The sequence below is a fragment of the Fusarium flagelliforme genome, assembly GCF_020744385.1.
Source record: "Fusarium flagelliforme strain FIESC 12 MPI-CAGE-AA-0113 chromosome Unknown B0J16scaffold_4, whole genome shotgun sequence".
Classification (NCBI taxonomy): Eukaryota; Fungi; Ascomycota; class Sordariomycetes; order Hypocreales; family Nectriaceae; genus Fusarium; species Fusarium flagelliforme.
The window spans coordinates 348,296-366,528 of record NW_025763506.1 but is presented as its reverse complement, the minus strand read 5'-3'; the positions used below and the strand labels follow the sequence as shown (position 1 = coordinate 366,528).

The window sequence follows — 18,233 nt, the reverse complement described above, 5'->3', positions numbered from 1 at the left end:
AAAGCGGGTCAGCGAGGGGAAACGACCAGCCTTATACTCTTGAGTTGCAGCCAACGCGCCACTTACGTGTCTGTGATGTGGTGAGGAGGTTGGCGACCCAAAGCAGGGGAGGAGATAATTTAGTCGACTTATTATGGCTGAGACGCGCTAGAGCTACTTTATCTTGACATAATAAGCTTTGGAGTATGATTCGTTCGTGGGCTACCTGCTGTCTTGCAAGCTTTGCGGACAATTGATTACAAGAAACATGGACAAAGTAGCACCCACTGATGCATTGACCCAATATCAAGCTACTATTGCTCAAGAGAAAACAAGAAACGAGGCGTTGATGTAATAGGTCCTACAATGCACACGCTATTCCCTTTCTCAAATAGACTATCCAGCAATGGATAGGCGAAGCCACTCATCTATCCCACCAAGCGATCGCCTTGGTAGCCCTTTATATTTCTTCCCATCATACGTCTCATTCAATGTCTCTCTTAGCATTCTAGCTTTCCTTACCATTATCCTACTCGCTCCAGCTGGATTATTACCCCCAACAAAGTCACTTGCCTTTTCCTCAGCCTCTCGTCTTCTCCGTCGCATATCGTCACTCTCCTTCTCCTCAACTAAACAAAGCCGACATCGACATTCGAAATTCCAGGTTCTTTTAATAGCCGCCTTTCTCGCTTCGTAATCACTTGACTCGTCGTAAGCGTGAGTTATTTCCTCGCCGGCAGCAATCTTTCTCATAGCGCGGAAGAGTATGAGATCGCCGATGAAGTCCTTCTTTGCGTTTGGGATGCATGAGTGATTGATGTATGATGCTCGAACCCATAGACCCGTGCTGGCATTGCTGATGTCTTCGTCTTCGGTTTGCTGGCCTGGCCCAAAGGCGTTGCGCTGAATGATGTCGTGAATCTGGAAGGTGTCGATCACAGGAACGCCGTCGACTTTTCGGAGCTTCTTTCCCAGGCCTTCGTAATCGCCATGGAGATCCAAGACTTTATCAACTTGGGATGGGTTGTTAAGTAGATTCTGAACAACAGCTTTATGCAAACCCGCTGGAAAGACTTTGATGGCGGTACCTTCTCGGATATCGCATACCAACGCACTGAATGTCTCAGGCTCGTGACTCCACGCAACGCAGAAAGCTTTCTCGCACATGATTATCTCATTTGGCTGTATATCCCTCATAGCGAAAAGTCCACGACCAGCGCCAGGGCTAGCCTTGATTTCAGTCGGTCCGTCGAACGACGCGGCATCAGGTCGACCTCCGGCTTTCGTCAAGGAGCTGACAATTCTACTCATGTTGTAAAGTCCTTCTGTCGCTTCTCGAAGTCTGACATGGACTCTTTTGAGGTGCAGTTTCACATGCTGGTTGTTAGGATGTAGTCTCTCCTGCTCTTCAAAGTATTTCCTTGCTGCGAGAAATTGCCCTTGACCATAGGCTGCTAGACCTGCGCGGTTATAAGCCTTCGCATCAAGGTCACTTTTAGGGTTTTGGGTTATCGAAGATAAGGCATCGGACTTTGCCTCGTCAAATCTTTGAAGCTGAAGGTTAACGTGGGATCGATTTCGATACAGATCATTTCGCAAGGTGCTGTCTGATTGGACATGGTTGAGTAGTTCCAAGCCCTTGGTGTAATAAAAGAGAGCTTGAGCGTGATTCTTCTTTCTCAACAGCGCGTGATTGCCCTTCTCTTTATACTCTTTGGCCGAAGGTGGACTGTGCGATGAAGTGTTGTCATGTGCTTGCCTCCACGACTCAGGGTGTTCGCTTAACTCTGTCACAATGAGATCTGAAGGATGGTCGACGCGAATGGTAGATTCTCCATTGTTGTTGAGAGTGTAGTAAGGTTCCTTGACGATGAGGTCGGATGCCATGTCCAAGATGTCGTACCCTTGTTGAGACTTATGTAGGAACATCTCAAGTCTCTCGGCTTCTTGCGACTTGTCCTGCACGGCCACCCAGGACGAAGTGGCCGATATTGCAACAGGTGAAACACGTCGTACGAGGAGGAAAGAGCCCCTATGATGTGTCTCCATTCTCAGGTCAAGAAGCTTCATCGGCGTAAGATCTTCGAGCTTTTTTGTGCAAGGCAGGTAAGGACTTCCAATCTCATATGCCGGCATTGTGTCTTTGCTCTTATTGGGTACACTGAATCCGAAGGCTGCCGACGAAAGATCTTGCATGAGGGATGTTGACACTGCTTGTTCGGCTAGAGCTTTGGCGTCCTGAACTTCTCTTGGCTGACCTCTCTGTTCTTCTCGCTGCTTGATTCTGTCGTGGGTAGTTGTCCGAATCCGAGCCGATTCCGCCGGGGACATGAAAAGAGTGTTTGAAGCCATGGTCAAGAATCGATAATTATGAGCGGTATGGTGTTCGGGGCGGCTGTTCATTGAGAACATCCTGGAGGAAGGGCAGGATCTTATATATGTCCGTACTGTTTAAACTGATCATATTGGCAGAGGGAAAGAACAGGCTAATCCCTCTCAAGTAACTACACTAAATCCATAAGGCCGACCCTGCCAGTCAACATAACCGTTACATTGACTCATGGCGGCGTAGAATGAACAATTCTCCATCATACTCAATCTTATCGCCGGGTTTGTTTGCTATGATCCATCTTGTCTTTCTGATCTCACAAAGACCTGGACCAATAGGGCACTCCCAAATCCGAGGTGGCCACTGATAGCGCTCTAAGCAGGGCGATCCTCCCCTGTAACGTCCGATAGCAGCCCTGAAGGGAAGTGACTCAGCGGGCGAGGAACGGCCAATTACAAGGTTCCCTTTCCGAACACACCAATAGATTGAACTGAACATTTAACCATTTAGTATGCCTAAAAATCATGCCCCCTCATTTCTTTCAGGCCCAAGGTCCAGGGCAAAAGAATTTTATATCGTATATTCCATATAAGAACAACCAGGCTAACAGCTGCAGTCAACAAGACAACGAACAAGGAGGCGACCACAAATCCATATGAAGCGTTAACAAAATTCACATTCTCCTGTAGTTGGCTTGTAGAAAGACCGACCTGCATGGCCGAAAGGATGAGCGAGAGGAAAACAAAAAGCCCCAAAAGTCGAGCAATATTGCGCTCCAGGAAAGACTTGTTCCACATAGAGGTTGGCATAAAACCTCTCGTTGGCTTATCACCGAACCAAAGTGACGGAATCAGTTTGTAGATGTAGTTGATGCGACTCATCCGGAGCTCGCCATACAAATATCGTTGGCTGATCAACTGGGTTTCCGAATCCTCGAGGTGGTCTAGAAAGCTGTTGGTGAACAATGTCCATGCGTTCCAGGTCAGGCTTTCCGGAAGTAGAGAGCATTCTCTGGCGATATTGAAGTCCGTTCGATATGCCACCAGCCATGTATAAGAGAGCAAAAAACCACATGCTGCCGAGTGTAATGCTTTGTCACCAGAAAGATGCTGGTCCCAGAATTCATACGACAAAAGATACTCGGGAAGAGGTTTGATGAAGATGACAGAGTAGTCTGAAATCAGGTGTTCACTTGGGCTTTCAGTGATGACGACTTGTCGGCGTGTTATTGAATATCGGTGAAGTGACCGGGCCCGCAAGATTGGACCTCGAGCGAACCATAGGTAGTTGTAGATTTGATCGATCTTCCAGGGCTCAAGGTCCGACTGGAGAAAGAGAGGCAAGTTCCTTGCGGGTCGCATTGACTGTTCTCGAATTACAATTGAAGCAGGGAGATTGGCTAGGCAGGATTCCGCCGAGGTTACACTGCTGTCGGATGAGAAAGGCGTGGATAGTTTCTCTGCCGTGGACTCAGGGAGCGGCGTTGCATCGCGGTTTGCCATGGCGATGTCCGATGATAGTAATAGCGCTGATATGTGGATGCAGTTTCAAAACTTAATGAGGATAATGAGGGGAAATTGAAAGAGGCTGTAAGCAACAAAAGAACAGTTAGCTACCTGCAAGTCAGCCTTGCAAGGCTTTGCACAGCTAGCTACAAATAACAATAAATATAAGGTAGGTTTTAATATAGGTTAAAACTAATTAAAGACTAGTATAATAGATATTATATACATGAATAAAACTTATAAAATGTAGTGAAACTTGGTTACCTTAGAATTTACTTTATTTCTATAATATTACTTAATCAAATAAATCCTAGATTAAGCGTAGCTTAGATTTACCTTTAAAAATAGAAAATGCCAGTTGTAGATAATCTTAATAAATTAATAAGATATTACATCTACGATTTAACAATAGCGCTCCTAGTTGGGCGATCTTGCTCTGTAACGTTAACTGGTAGCCCTAAAGGGATATAATTTAGCGAGCGAGGAACAGCTAATTACAAGGTTCCTTTTCCGAACCTACCAACACGATAGCCTGAACACTTTCAGATCTAACTGACATTGTGACGCGTACGGAAATTGATAGGATTTTTTTGTATAGTATTCTTCCTATAGCAAGTCCAAAGATCTATCTACCCGACAGCTCCGGGTCTTCTCTTCGCTCAGTTGCTCTACCTTCTCGAGTGAAGCCTAATCGGCTGCTTAGTCGTCGCTATAATCACGGCCGGGACACATGAGACTCCCAAAAATAGCCTTGGCCTCTTCGCAGTCATCAGCCTTGTAGAATTTGAGCCCAAAGGTGATCATGAATGTGAGCGGGTCGCTATAGTGCTTCTTGATGAACTTGAGTTCCTCGGCGTCAAAATAGGATTCAGCTAGCAGCACCCCCGGGTGGTCATCGTTAGAGTACCCCAGACCGGCATCGCTATCATCGCAGTCGTCGTCGTCACTGTCGACCATGATGGCCCGGAGGATACTACGACCCTCTTCGCGATCGTCTTCCTTGTTGATGTTGAGACCGTGGCTCATCAGAAATTTGAACTCGTTGCCCCAGTGATCCTTGAGCCACTGCTTTTCCTCGGTCGTAAGAGGGCCTACCTCCGCCTGCTGCAGAGCTTTGCTGGCACGTAATTCGTCCCATTTCCTTCGCTCATTGTCGGCCCATAGCACGTTGATCACGTACATTTTAGACACTTCAAGCGGAGCAGGGCCAACCCGAGGCCCGACCGGTGGACCGCTCAACCTCACCTGAAAAGGCTTGAGGCGGGCATCAAAGTACGCAGCGTTCCTACCGTGTTTATCTTTGATGCTGCCTTTGGTATCTTTGTCATCGAAGTTTGTATGGATGGTGTACTCGTCTAGAATCGGATTTCCAATGATATTGCAGATGAGTGTGGGGACGTGAAGGACATTGCGCAGGCGTAGAACGCCGTGAGATCGTGGACCGGTAGCAGTCGGACTTCGTTTGACGGGGAGTTCTACGGTGCCGATACCCACAACTGACGCTTGGGTCTCTCCCATTATGGAGCCGACCATGGAGTCAAAGGGCGTGTAGTCGGCGGCGAACCAAGACCGATCTTTGGCGGCACTGGAATTTCATTAGATGTCAACTACAGTTTCGCTGTGGCTTTGAACGTACTGGACGTTGGAATTATTGGACCAAATCCATGTAGGGCATGGAAGCGGTTCAGCCATGGTTGATAATCTCTTGTCTCGCGCGTTGACGGCCCGCTCAAGACTGGCTAACTTATGGTGACTTCAGAACGCAAACAGAAAATCTAGGGTGTCTGGCTGATGGATATCGACGGTATAGAGATAGAATTGCCAGACTGATTCAGGCCAAAGATGATGCAAGACAAGTGCAATGGCAAATGAGGAGAATGTTCGCGGCTGTGGTGGCATTCGGATTTGGTTAATCCGGACCAACAAGACTGCAGCTGCGCTGTCGTACATGGTCGCTCAATGCGGTAATCATGTTTGGGACAAATATTTGGGGGAAACCTGAAGTTTGGCAAGCCATCGTGACTATCTGTTATATCAATATGGGAGAGTGACATGACTACTCGTTCAAACTATCTAAGCGGTTATCTAGAACGTTCCAGCTAACTAGCGCGCGAATTCAATAAGCTCCAAGAGCAATAACATAGACAAGGCAAAATGACTGGCACAAAGAGAGACGTAATATAAAGGTCTTAACGAAGGAAGCACTATTTATATTGCATGATACCTAAACGTAATCCACGCTAAAAACGTAAATGACTGTTTGCCTCCGGCATGCATAACAATTGCGATTGTATGGAGTACTGTAGGATTCTTAAGTAGCCTCTGCCTTGCGACCATAGACGTATCGGACGGTCATGTAAGGATGAACCTTGCGGTTCTTCAGGAACTTGCGCATCTCCATAAGGAAAACTTCATACTCGTCCGCAGGCCATTGGAGGATGGTCTTCCAGAGGAGAAGAGTGTATCCTAGTCATGTTAGCGAGGATGATTGAGCTTGGAAGAGGAAATCTTACCTTCGAGATCGTTCTCGAGAGTGGCGCGGACAAAGTTTCCAACTTCGCGGAGCTCAGGGTCCTTGGCCCATCCACCGATGGGGAACTACATCAGAGATCAGCAACTCATCTCCAAACTACCATTCGAGCAAGCTCACCTTGTACTCAATGCTCTTGATATCCGTAAAGCCAGCCTCATGGATACCCTTCTCCTGTAAATCACCCTCTTGGACAAAGAAGGGATTACCAAGCAATTTTCCACCCTCAGTGAACAACTTAGCCCAGAGCTTCAGAACATCGAGATCGTCAGTGGTTCCGTCATCGCTTCGGATGTGTACATCGGCTTCGGCGGATTGGATCCAGCCATCTTTGGCACAGCAGCGGTAGGCTTCCTTGAAAAGAGAGGTCCAATCCTTGATGGCGCCAAACAGGTAACGGATGTGGATGAAGTCGAAGGTGTTATCATCCCATGTCCAGCGGAGGGTGGCGTCGTCGATCTCAAACTTGACGTTCGGGGGGACCCAACTAATGATGTGAGTTGTGGTTGAAGATAAGGAGGAGGTGAACTTACGTAGGTTGGATGGGGGAGAGGTCGGAACCGATTACCTCAGCTTCGGGATATTCATCTGCAAAGTCGCTATAAGAGGTAAGTATGTGGGTGACAACCATGAGACGACAAACTTACATGGCCCAGATACCTATGAACGTTAGCTCAGTCAAATCACATCTTGACGCAAAACTTACCAGTTCCAGTACCGACATCCAGTACTTTCTACCAAATGTGAGCAACAAACCACATGACGCATAACGAATGCACATACCTGCACATTATCCTTAACAGGCGCAAGGAACAACTTTCCACCCAACAGCAGCGTCAAAGCCTGATGACTACCCAACGTCAGCATTACCTCACCTCACTCCACTTTCAGTCAAACTCACTTGATATCAATCGATGCAGACTGCTGCTCATCATTAGGGGTAAAGTACTCCGTAGGATGTCTGTCACTGTGAAACGTGCGACCCTGAATAGTGCGGTACTCAAGAATGCTGCTCGTGATAGAAGCAGTGGAGCTCGCGCTACGATGGTAAGCGAATGCGACGCAAAGGGAAGAGATGTCTCACGCGTCATCACCAACAGCAGAGTCAGTATCGGTCTCATCGCCATCCTAGACCAGTCAGTGTTTGTCTGCAAGGTGTCATGTCACAGTAAACTCACCTGTGGATCAGCAGCGGGAACTAACTCTGGCTGCGGCGCCGGAGCCGACTCAACGGCCGACGCTAGATCGGACCGGGCCGCAGGAGCTTCAGCAGAAGTTGTAGTCATTTTACCTTCCACAGTGTTTTCTTACTCTGCTTGGAAGGATTTTGTTGGTGACGGGGGAAATTGAACGCAAACACAAAACTCGAAAAGGGATTGTCTTGCGTGAGGGGGAATCTGGACAAGGGGGAGGGAAAAAAAGAGGCTTGGGAATGTTGGATAAAGAACAGCTGTTTGTGGGGGGCGTTAGAACGGATTTGGTTTGGTGAGGCGGACCATTTACCAATTGGGCCGGAAAGAATGTTGCACTCGCTTGACGTGTCACTCGGGGTAGCGGAAAAAGTGACTCTGTTGGGGGACCGTGCATAATATACTCGCCACCCAAGTCCTGTTTATGCATGTTGAATGATGGCTTTATTCTTTCAGTTGCATTTTCTGATGTCACGTTTTCTGCTATCAGCAAAGTGGCAGCATAACGGACGCCAAGGATGGGTCTAGACTCATTTTTAAAGTTGCTTATTACCGAGGAATTGGTTGTCACTCCATGCAGACGATGTTGGTCTGGAATTTGGACGTGAGGTTGCCGTCAGATATCAAAACAATTAGCCGCCGAGAGCCTGGGGGACAGGAAGATTCAGTCAATTGATGGTAGTTTATTAGGTAGGTAACAGAACCATTATCCTCGTCTGCTAGAAATAAAAACAACCCAAGTTCTAGCCCGAGCTCGCAGAAAGTGACCAACTTCTTTCGTCTGTTATGCTTCGGCGGCTATACTGCTTAACATGACGTTTGCATGGGCACTTGAGTTCCGTTATTCTCTACTTTGAACAGTGAATGGTGACCATAAAAGACATTGATCGTATTACTTTCGCTGGGTATACATGTACCCAAGCCCCTTGTGACTCTTCTCACTTGGCCCCTTCCTTTGATAGCTCCTTCTCTTATTGTCTGTCACCTTGCCCGGATTTCAGCAACCGCGCTTTCCACAATCCGTTCGCATCGTCATTTTGTTCAAACCCGATGACCCATCTCCGCCTGAACCTTTCATCATCACAAATTTTTATCAACACTGTCGTTCATCCACAATCCACATTCGTTGAACAGCAATCTTTCAAAATGCAGATCAGCCGCAATCACCCGATTTTGCTGCAAGTTATCGAGATACTCCAACGACGCTATTGGTACACCCATTGCCAGTGGGCTCGTTTGCTCCGTGACCTCCAGCATGAACGCAGAAACGCCACCGTTTATGTCAGGGGAGTCCTTTATCAGGTTTAGTGGACCATGTACATCGTGCAGAACGAAACTCGGACGGAATCTGCCGTCGTTCAACTCGCCCAACAATCCTACGACAACGACACGAGATTGATTCCTAACGGCACCCATCTCAATCTAGTTCTCAGGCAATTCGGCATCGATACCGAAGCCCTCCCGAACCCCGAGAACCGCACCGACCTAGACTGGTGGCCTAACACTTTCCGACATTCGGGTTACAGAAAAAGATTGGACCCGATGGTTTTCCAGCTATTCGACGACATCTACAGATTTCTTGAACTCCAGAGAGCCGAACAGGATCGGCACGTTCGTGAGCGAGATTACCGTATCTTTGATCGGATGGCCCGATTGACTCGTCTGGATGGGAACGAGGCGCTGCTCGAATTGATCACTCCTCTTGCTGAGTCGTTGCGGTCGGAGGCTGAAAGCATGTCTGAAGACATAGAGCGTTGATATTGAAATGGGTCTTAGAAGAAGAATAGCATAAGCGATGAAAGGAGTTGGTTACCTCTTGCTAGCGTACATTGGCACTTAGGCTAGGTATTCTATTTTCAATGCTAAGCCTTTGGGGATGATTGTTTTGTTACTTACCTAAGAATCTAAGAAAAGAAGCTGTCAGTAAGGAGAAAGAACATACTGCAGTGGACACATAAGCTTTCGCACGAAGAGGAAATCATGAATTACAAAGCCTGTGCAGCATCAAATGCAATTCAGATTAGACTACCCTCCTACAGCCAAAATAACTACTCAGCCTTCTGCCCCATCCAGAAATAATAATTCTCGTAAGCGTGATAATTCACATTCTGCAAATCTTTTCGCGCAGCAGCCAAAAAGACTTCAATCTCCTCCGGTCCCATGACTTTGCGCAACGGCTTGGCTGCCATGGCACCGAACATGTCACTGACGGCAGTCTTGAGGTAAAGGCCGATGAGACGGAGTTTCTTGTCCTGAACCAGGCTTTAGTCAAAAAAATAAAGAGGATTGGGGGAGGTGTTTACCTTTGCCCATGTTCCGATGGGGACTTTGAGGACTTTGCAGGTGACATTCACAAATCCAGCTTTTTCAAGAGGTTCGCGCAAATTCTCACCGGCGCGGAATCTCATGCCAAAGTGGCCTACTGCTTCGGTCGCCGTATCGAAGAATTTGGCTAGTGGTGCGTCTTCGGGAAGAGAATGGTCGTCGCAGTTGGCGCGGGCGTCCAGTTCTTGGATTTCGATCCAAGCACCAGGCTTCATGTGTCTATGCCTTGTCAGTATACTAAGTGGTGGTGGTAGGAGTATGGGGGGCTTACTCGTAAGCTTGACGGAGAACCTTGACTTCATCTTTCAACCAAGGACTGATGCAGCGCATATGCACAAAGTCAAAGTCGTCGCCGTGCATCCATTCGTCTTCGATGTCGTCGACTAGGAATTTCAGGTTTGGGGGAACCCAGGATGGTTGGATGGGACTGAGGTCTACGCCCACAACTGAAGCGCTGGGGAACTTGTCGGCGACTGGATGATTTAGAGATTTGTTCATGAGTGGGATCTGGGGATGGCTTACCGTCGATGGCCCAGATTCCTGTTCCGGTGGCGAGGTCGATGATCTTCTGGGGGTTATCGCCGATGGGCGAGAAGAACAGATTACCACTGGGAATATTAGAGATTTATTGCTCAAGACCAAGAATGAGTTCTTACTCTGTAAGCTCAAGCATCATGGCGTGTTTCATGTCATCGCGATTCTGCTCAGCATCATCATTCGGAATGGGATATCTGTCCAATCAGCACCCCATTCATTGATCCCCAGAATCTACTCACGTTCCATGACGATACTGATGATACTTTTACCCGATTAGTCTATTATCGCCACCTGAAACAAATATTTACTCACCCGCCGTCCATTCTCAAAAGCATGCTGATAAATACTCGTGTTCAAACTCGTCGAACTAGAAGACAAAGTCGCCGAGTCGAAATCCGACGATTCAAACTCATGTTCCTCTTCAGCATGCTGCTCCGCCGTAATCGGCTCGATGGGATCCTGCGTCGTGGCCGCCATTGTCAGTAGCGTTGGTGTTGAAGATCGGTGTGCGCTATCTTCTCCACTTCGGAAAAAAATGACTCAAGTTTTGGTTGCATCGGAAATAACAGTCACAATTGGAGGTGTCGGTCCGAGGCATGTGATTATTCATAATTGTTAAGGAATGTAATGTAATGTATTAAAGAGCGTGCCACGTTAACTTCATCACCCGAATTATCTATCCTCTACTCTAGGTATTCTAGGTATCTCGACAAAAGAAATGACAAAAAGAAAGACATTATGCATATTCAATCTTGAATTCCATGCTTTGACCGGGTACACATCGTGTTCCGGGCGCGACAGCCATGCTGACTGACCACATACCAGAAGCGCAGCGCTGGAATGCTGTACCGGTCTTGACGCAGTTCCAGTACCCTTCGGGGGTGCAGGGTGTTCCAGGCGCAATTAGACCGCGGGCGGGCTTGGTAGGTGCGGGAGGAATGACGGTTGTTGAAGTTGAGCGAGTGGTGGATTTGAGGGTTGTCTTCTTGGTGGTTGTAGGTATAGGGACAGTGATGAAGACACCTCCAGGTCTAAGGCATTGTTAGTACAGAACATTCAATTGAGGATAGTAAACTTACGGTTTAGTAGTCGTAGTCTTGGTAGGAGCCTTAGTAGTGCTCTTCTGCGTAGGAACAGCAACTCCAGAACCAGCTGGACACTGACCGACCGGCGGACCAGTGTTGCTCGAACCCAAAGAGACATCGGGCCCAGGGTTGGGAAACATAAGATCAACGCCCTCCCTGGTACTGCAACCTCTGCCGACGTTGGCAACAAACATGGCAGGACGTTGGCTGAGTGGTGTCTTGGGAGTACCAGTTCTAGCCTTGACCTTGATGGTAGCGCAGTTCATGTACATCTCGCGATTACCAATCCTGTTGAACCAAGACCAAGCGAAAAGGGCATTACCAGCGGGCGTATCGATAGGAAGAGTGAATTTGAAAGTAGAAAGTGGGGAGATGGGACAGTTGCCGATCCAAGATTGAATAACGATCCAGTTACTGCCGCCATCAAAAGAGAGTGAGGCTTGACAGCTTCCACCGGAGTGATCTGCGCCGCCTTGAATTTCGATATTGTAGGATTTACCAGCTGTCCAGGTAGCCGTTGGCGCACCTGCCGCGGTGCCGAAAAGAGTGTGGTAGCCTTTGCATGGAAAGTTGCTTCCGCTGCCGGACAGAGGAGATGTCATGCTGTAGTCGATGTCGCCGTTGGCGTAGGGATTCTTCTTGCTCTTGAAGGGTGGAGGGTAAGTCATTTCCATGTGAGCTTGGGCTAGACCAGCTAGACCCATGGCTGTAGCGAGAGCGGTAAAGAGCTTCATGGCGAAAGAAAGTGTTGCGTGTTTGTAAGGAGATGTGGAAACAAAGGAGAGCCTTGTAGGCTGTTTGCGGTGTGATGAACAGAAGTGAGTGATGAGAATTAATGCTTAACGAGGAGGCTTTCAATATGTTTTATACATTCTAAGACCCTGGTGTTGAGTCTGACGTGCCAAGGGAATAGGGTCCTTCTCGACTTAGACAGGATTGTGGACGTGGTCTAGTGTCCGGGCTAGACCAGGCACCTGGGAGGAACAGAGTTCAGAAACGGCGTCCAGCCACAACGACGGCCGGAAAAGATGTCACAGCCTGGGTCATTCGTTACAAAGTCTCTACGAAACTTGACAAAAACTTGTTACAGAGTGGTCATGAGTTTCTGACGGTGAGACATCTCGTTCACTACAATGGCTGGGGTCTACGATGAGAGCGGGATAGTGAGATGTTGATGCACGGCAAGATAAAATCTTGACGCACGGGATGATATCAGGGAGGCTGGAATAGGGGTCAAGCTCGGCAGTTAGGTGTTCACAAGGTCTTTGTCTGCCTTGTCAAACTTGTTTCTTGGTGTCTTGTGAGCTGAGACTACATTCACCCAGCTGGCTGGGTTTGAGACATTGGTGAGCGACAGTCTGTCAAGGCTGGCATGTCGGGGATTACCGTGGACCCTGTTATGATTCTGAAAACGGCCGAGAAACATGTCACTGTCAATTGGGAGTCATGTCATGTTCTAGGGTAGGGCATCGTTGGAAACGTCATTGTCATGACCAGCGTAGCTGTTGGTGTTGATGCCTTTGTAACCAAGGGGGGGTTCTCAATCCAATGGCAATAATAAAAATATCAATTCACATAATCTAAACAAGTCACGAATGTGATCAGGACCCATTGAAAACTTCAATTATGCCCATCGTGAACAATTAATTGACCCCATCACCGTTAACCGTTAAGCCATCCAATCCCTTCCTTACAAAACCAGCGCCACACGTTACAGGAAGAAACCTCAATGCAAGGGCATCCGTCCCTGACAATCGCATTCCTCACTTCCCGGTTTTAGCAAAGATCGGAATTTTTACGTGGCTGGGCAGGGGCCATTGCGCGTATGACTGGAATGCTCTAGGGTAAAACGGACCTGATCACCGCTGTTTTCGGCCTTGCCACGGTGGGAATGGTTCTTGACACAAGGCATTATTACTATTCTCGACTCAATTGGACTTGGGACGGGAATTGGAACATGTGAAGTTGAATCCTTTAAATAGAAGTTTCGCTGGTTTCGGCGGTGATCGACAGGGCCCGCTCTGGGTAGAGGATCAGAAGCTTGACAGGCGCTCTAAGCTCGAGTCGTTCAGCTGTCAGCAATTGAACTTTATTCTCTGGCAAACACTGATTAGCCTGAAAGGAAAAAAATAAAGTGAACATCATATCATATCATCAGTTGGTGAATCTGATAATATCTCACGGTTTCACGGCATACCTCTAACCATGCATCTCTATTATATAAGATCCCCGACCCACGGCATCTTCGGCAAATCAAAGACGTCACTCCAGGTCCAATTCATGGGTCTTCTCCGAAGCACTGAATTGGTAAGCTGCAATATTGCTTGAAAACAAGTTAGTAACAGTAACATCGCTTAAATAAATCCCGTTTCTCCACCATTAGAATGGTTATTTTGGTGTGGATGCAGGTTCCATCGAGAGTTGGTGACGACTTTATCGCGATTTCTTGGCGTCATCTTGATCAGCATGGGGTTGCACCAGATATAATCTACGACGCTGGATTCGTCATTATGGCGACATCTCAGCCAAAGATAGAATACATAGAGCATTTGGCAAGCAGTTCGTATTTTCTTTTGTGACTTGAGACGTGAATTGACTTTTGAGCGAATTGACAAAATGCAGACAGAAATTCGTAACCGTCGTGAGTCTGTACCTCATAAGCAGGTAGGTCACACCCATATCTGTGAATCTCACCATCATAACGTGACCTGCAGGGCCCAGACGAGTGGATCCTCGAGCAAGGTCTCGAAGCAGCCCGTCTCGGCATCCGCAACCAAAGCAGCATTCAAGTCAACACCGAAGCACACAGTCTCAAACCCTCGGATACTTCACAGCTCGTCAGCTCTGGTGACAATGATCTTGACGTCCAAGATGAGCGCGAAGGTTGGAAAGGTTACGTAGAATGGGAAGATTACCCCGAAAAGAAAGTCAAAGCTGCACAGCGCTTTAAGCGGTACAAGTTTCCCCCGCCACCGGAATTTCAGCTTGAGCCTCTTCCTGCTACGAATCCTGTCCTCGAGGGAAATAGATGGAAGCTATGGCATAAGGCTATTGGAGGGGTTTTGACCAAGATTCCTGAGATCAGTTGGGAGACTGTTCTCAAGGTATGTTCAGTAAGAAGATCAAAGGGTCGAGGACTGACAATGGTAGGAAAAACATCCCGATATGCTCCATCTTCTCGAATTCCCTTACAACGGCGAAGCGCCAAAGAGCCTTCTTACCAAAGACTACATCATGCCCAACAATCTCCATTTCGTTCGCAACCACGGCGGTATCCCAGACATAGACGTCTCAGCTTGGGATCTCCGTCTGGATGGACTCGTCAACAATCCCAAAACCCTCACCTTCGCCGATCTACAAGACGAAACTAAATTCCCACGCGCCACAAAGCTCGTCACCTTGCAATGCAGTGGAACGCGTCGCTTGGAGCAAATCATCGAATACCCCGGCGAGGGCGACGAAATGATCAACGCCCCCTGGGCTGAAGGCGCTATCGGCACCGCAAAATGGACAGGCGTGTCCCTCAAAAAGGTAATCAAGTACTGCGGCGGTCTGAAAGATGGTGCGAAGCATCTTGAGCTTTATGGCGCGGATACGTACTTTAAGGGTGGACAGTGCATGAATTACCTTGTTTCCGTACCGTGGTCGAAAGTCAAGGCTAATGAGGTTATTCTTGCCTGGGAGATGAACGGTGAGCCTTTGCCTAAGATCCATGGAGCGCCTGTTCGGGCTGTTGTTATGGGGTATATTGGGGCGAGGAGCTGTAAGTGGCTCTATAGAATCAAGGCGATTGAGACGCCGAGTTTGGCGCCAGTGCAGAGTAGGGAGTATTTGTACTTCCAGCAGCAGACTGGGAAGCATAACCAGCTGCCCACGAGTGAGTTCTCTACCTTACAGGACACTACGAATGAGACTAACAGCCTGCAGTGGGAATCCAGATTCAGGAGATGCCTGTCAGCAGCGCTATCATGTCACCCTGGAACAAGGAAGTCGTCGTACACGATGGAGAAATCGAAGTCACAGGTACGCCGCAGCCCAGCGCTCATCATAAATATCTCTAACATGCCTAGGCTGGGCATATTCCGGCGGAGGTCGCTGGCCCGAAAGAGTCGAAATCTCATCAGACGGCGGCTACGTCTGGTACGCTGTACCCATCGAAAACCTCTCCCCAAAACACAAATTCGCGTGGCGCACCTTCAAAGGCAAAGTCCCCTGCGACCACGAAGGCTGGATGGAGCTAGTCGTTCGCTGCTGGGACAACAGTCTTAACACGCAGCCCATGGAGGTACGACATAGCTGGAACTGGAGTCTTCACGTAACGAGCAGTTGTCACCGTGTCAAGGTTTATAGCGTTAATGTGAAGAGGGAAGCTACGAGGAAGAGATTGATGGAGTTTAATGAGCATGGGGAGGCGTTTACGCCTATTACTAGACCGACGGGTTTTGTGCCGATGAGTATCGAGGAATACGAGAGGTTGACTAAGGATGCTGAGCCTCGGGATGTTGATGAGTAGGGGAATGGGTTTGCTTTGGGATTATGAGAGTATGTAGACTTTTTATCTGCCACTTAATGTGGCTTTCACGAGATGAACTACCTTTACTATTTTTGACTGAGCTCTTACTGATACTTCAATCGTCAAATTTACTGCGATTCATGACTAGAGTCGTAGATGGTGTCGTTAACTCTGCTTTGCCGTGTTCTTAGCCGACGACTGGGTTACACTCGTCTTCACTTCAATGCGACCGAGAATTACCACCTCACGGACCAATTCGACCGTAATAATCGCGTCGAACCCCATAATAAATGCCATCTATGACGCTTTTGATGTGTGTCGGCAATCGACAATGATCACGTCACAATGCGGTAGACCTTCCAATGCTGGTGGGCCGGATATAAGAACCGCTCTGAAGACCACCAATCGACGCGCAATTATTTGTCAGTGCTGAAAAACATTGTAGTGCAAATTTCACAATATCAAAAACACAATATCAAAAATGGCTGTGAGTATTCAAGCTCAGACTTGAAATTGCGCATTGACTAATTGAACATGGCAGTCAGAAGAACCTCCCGTGTATACCCTCGCCGAGGGTGTGCCAGTCCGAGACCCAACATCATCCATGATTCTCAAGGGACCCAGAGGCGGTCTTGGTCTTTTGGCTGATACACAACTCATCGAAACTCTCGCCCACTTCCCCCGCGAACGTATCCCCGAGAGGTAAGCCCGCGACCTCCAATCGTCAACACAGCTAACACAAACAGAGTCGTCCATGCCAAAGCCGCCGGAGCATGGGGAACATTCGAATGCACCCACGACATAACATCCTGGTGCTCCGCCGCTCCCTTCCGTCGCATCGGCAAACAAACCCCCGTCCTAGCCCGTCTCTCCACCGTCGCCGGCGAAAAAGGATCCTCCGACACACTCCGCGACATCCGTGGTTTCGCTCTCAAGATGAAAACAGAGGAAGGAAACTGGGATTTTGTAGGGAACGACTTGCCTGTTTTCTTCATCCGTGATCCTGCCAAGTTTCCCTCCCTTAACAGATCTCACAAGCGTCATCCTCAAACTGCTGTTGCGGACGCGAGTATGTTTTGGGACTTTCATAATCATAACCAAGAGGGCGCGCATTGCCTCATGCAGCTTTTCGGACCGCGGGGTGTACCGGAATCATTGAGAAATGTAAACGGTTTTGGAAATCACACTTTCAAATTTGGAAAGCCGGAGGATGGATCGTACAAGTACGTCAAGATCCACTTCAAACCTGACGCCGGCATCAAGAATCTTTCTCAAGAAGATGCTGTTCGTCTTGCTGGTGAAGAGCCAGATTATCACGTCAAGGATATGTACAACGCCATCGAAAAAGGCGACTATCCATCCTGGACGATGATGCTTCAAGTCATGGATCCCAAGGAAGCAGAGACATACAAGTGGAACATTTTCGACATCACCAAAATCTGGCCACACAAGGATTATCCTCTTATTCCTGTCGGAAAACTCACGTTGAACAAGAACCCCGACAATCACTTTGCCGAGATTGAGCAGGCTGCTTTCTCACCGTCGACGTTAATCCCTGGAATTGCGCCGTCGGCTGATCTTATGCTTCATGCGAGGATGTTTAGTTATCCTGATGCAGCGCGGTATCGGGTTGGGCCGAATTATCAGCAGTTGCCGTGTAATCGGCCTTTGGATACTTATTCGCCTTATCAGAGGGATGGGCCAATGAGATTGGATGGGAATTATGGATCTGATCCTGATTATGGTAAGTCTAACGCTCTGAATTGTTTGTATAAATGCTGACATGTGAAGTACGCTCTTCATTCCGCAAGGTAAAGAGTGGTCCCGCAGACGTTGCCCATAGTGAATGGGTCGGCAAGGTACAAGCCTACTCCTCCGACGTCACTGAAGAAGACTGGGAACAACCACGTACTCTGTGGAAGATGTTCAAGGACAATGGTGAAGATGAAGTCTTTTTGAACAACCTGTCTGGGCATGTCAACAAGGCACTTCCTCAAGTTCAGAAGGAGACAGCTGGTAAGTTGAGTGATCAAGTAATTGTGGTAATAGAGCTGACAGAATTTTAGAAATGTGGAGGAACGTTGACCCTGAGATTGGTGATCGGTTGGAGGAGAAGTTGGATAAGATGAATGAGAATGTTGATCATTCTAAGGCGCCGCCTAGTCAGAGGGTTCTGGCTGAGCGTATGAAGTGAGAAGAGTCTCGGATTATATCGCAACGCTTTATAATGCACTAAATGT

General features: G+C 48.1%; 7 protein-coding genes across 7 annotated transcripts; 2 read left to right on the top strand and 5 right to left on the bottom strand.

Moving 5' to 3' along the window:
* Positions 1–375: 375 nt before the first annotated feature.
* B0J16DRAFT_398030 (uncharacterized protein) lies at positions 376–2,331 on the bottom strand (the record flags this gene model as incomplete). The annotated part of the gene is made up of 1 exon (XM_046132361.1): positions 376–2,331. The coding sequence occupies one exon, from the start codon at positions 2,329–2,331 to the stop codon at positions 376–378; it is 1,956 nt and encodes a 651-aa protein (XP_045982290.1).
* A 492-nt stretch (positions 2,332–2,823) lies between these two features.
* Positions 2,824–3,810, bottom strand: B0J16DRAFT_398029 (uncharacterized protein; the record flags this gene model as incomplete). Its single annotated transcript, XM_046132360.1, has 1 exon — positions 2,824–3,810. One exon carries the CDS (start codon positions 3,808–3,810, stop codon positions 2,824–2,826), a length of 987 nt encoding a protein of 328 aa, XP_045982289.1.
* Positions 3,811–4,512: 702 nt separating this feature from the next.
* B0J16DRAFT_371591 (uncharacterized protein) lies at positions 4,513–5,778 on the bottom strand (the record flags this gene model as incomplete). Its single annotated transcript, XM_046130419.1, has 2 exons — positions 5,450–5,778; positions 4,513–5,398 (listed from the first exon to the last, which is right to left on the bottom strand). Exons 1-2 carry the CDS (start codon positions 5,503–5,505, stop codon positions 4,513–4,515), a joined length of 942 nt encoding a protein of 313 aa, XP_045982288.1. The 5' UTR covers positions 5,506–5,778.
* An 84-nt stretch (positions 5,779–5,862) lies between these two features.
* On the bottom strand, positions 5,863–7,755 carry B0J16DRAFT_414132 (S-adenosyl-L-methionine-dependent methyltransferase). Its single transcript, XM_046133413.1, has 10 exons — positions 7,522–7,755; positions 7,428–7,471; positions 7,245–7,382; positions 7,127–7,193; positions 7,050–7,077; positions 6,991–7,003; positions 6,877–6,942; positions 6,464–6,830; positions 6,327–6,411; positions 5,863–6,279 (listed from the first exon to the last, which is right to left on the bottom strand). Exons 1-10 carry the CDS (start codon positions 7,627–7,629, stop codon positions 6,125–6,127), a joined length of 1,071 nt encoding a protein of 356 aa, XP_045982287.1. The 5' UTR covers positions 7,630–7,755; the 3' UTR covers positions 5,863–6,124.
* A 1,826-nt stretch (positions 7,756–9,581) lies between these two features.
* B0J16DRAFT_355336 (S-adenosyl-L-methionine-dependent methyltransferase) lies at positions 9,582–12,214 on the bottom strand (the record flags this gene model as incomplete). The annotated part of the gene is made up of 7 exons (XM_046129414.1): positions 9,582–9,785; positions 9,837–10,095; positions 10,130–10,331; positions 10,381–10,466; positions 10,515–10,558; positions 11,174–11,426; positions 11,475–12,214. 7 exons carry the CDS (start codon positions 12,212–12,214, stop codon positions 9,582–9,584), a joined length of 1,788 nt encoding a protein of 595 aa, XP_045982286.1.
* A 1,882-nt stretch (positions 12,215–14,096) lies between these two features.
* On the top strand, positions 14,097–16,013 carry B0J16DRAFT_398021 (Oxidoreductase, molybdopterin-binding domain-containing protein; the record flags this gene model as incomplete). Its single annotated transcript, XM_046132359.1, has 5 exons — positions 14,097–14,144; positions 14,195–14,584; positions 14,631–15,357; positions 15,408–15,503; positions 15,551–16,013. 5 exons carry the CDS (start codon positions 14,097–14,099, stop codon positions 15,991–15,993), a joined length of 1,704 nt encoding a protein of 567 aa, XP_045982285.1. The 3' UTR covers positions 15,994–16,013.
* Positions 16,014–16,474: 461 nt separating this feature from the next.
* Positions 16,475–18,187, top strand: B0J16DRAFT_398020 (catalase-like domain-containing protein; the record flags this gene model as incomplete). Its single annotated transcript, XM_046132358.1, has 5 exons — positions 16,475–16,480; positions 16,535–16,695; positions 16,740–17,737; positions 17,785–18,009; positions 18,060–18,187. 5 exons carry the CDS (start codon positions 16,475–16,477, stop codon positions 18,185–18,187), a joined length of 1,518 nt encoding a protein of 505 aa, XP_045982284.1.
* Positions 18,188–18,233: the final 46 nt, after the last annotated feature.

Excerpts from the sequence above, each read along its gene's own strand:
- B0J16DRAFT_414132 (XM_046133413.1), bottom strand. The coding sequence starts at position 7,629 with ATGACTACAACTTCTGCTGAAGCTCCTGCGGCCCGGTCCGATCTAGCG. Across the intron at positions 7,383-7,427 it reads TCTGCTGTTGGTGATGACGC|CGCGAGCTCCACTGCTTCTA; the intron begins GTGAGACATCTC and ends TTACCATCGTAG. Across the intron at positions 6,412-6,463 it reads TCAAGAGCATTGAGTACAAG|TTCCCCATCGGTGGATGGGC; the intron begins GTGAGCTTGCTC and ends TCTCTGATGTAG.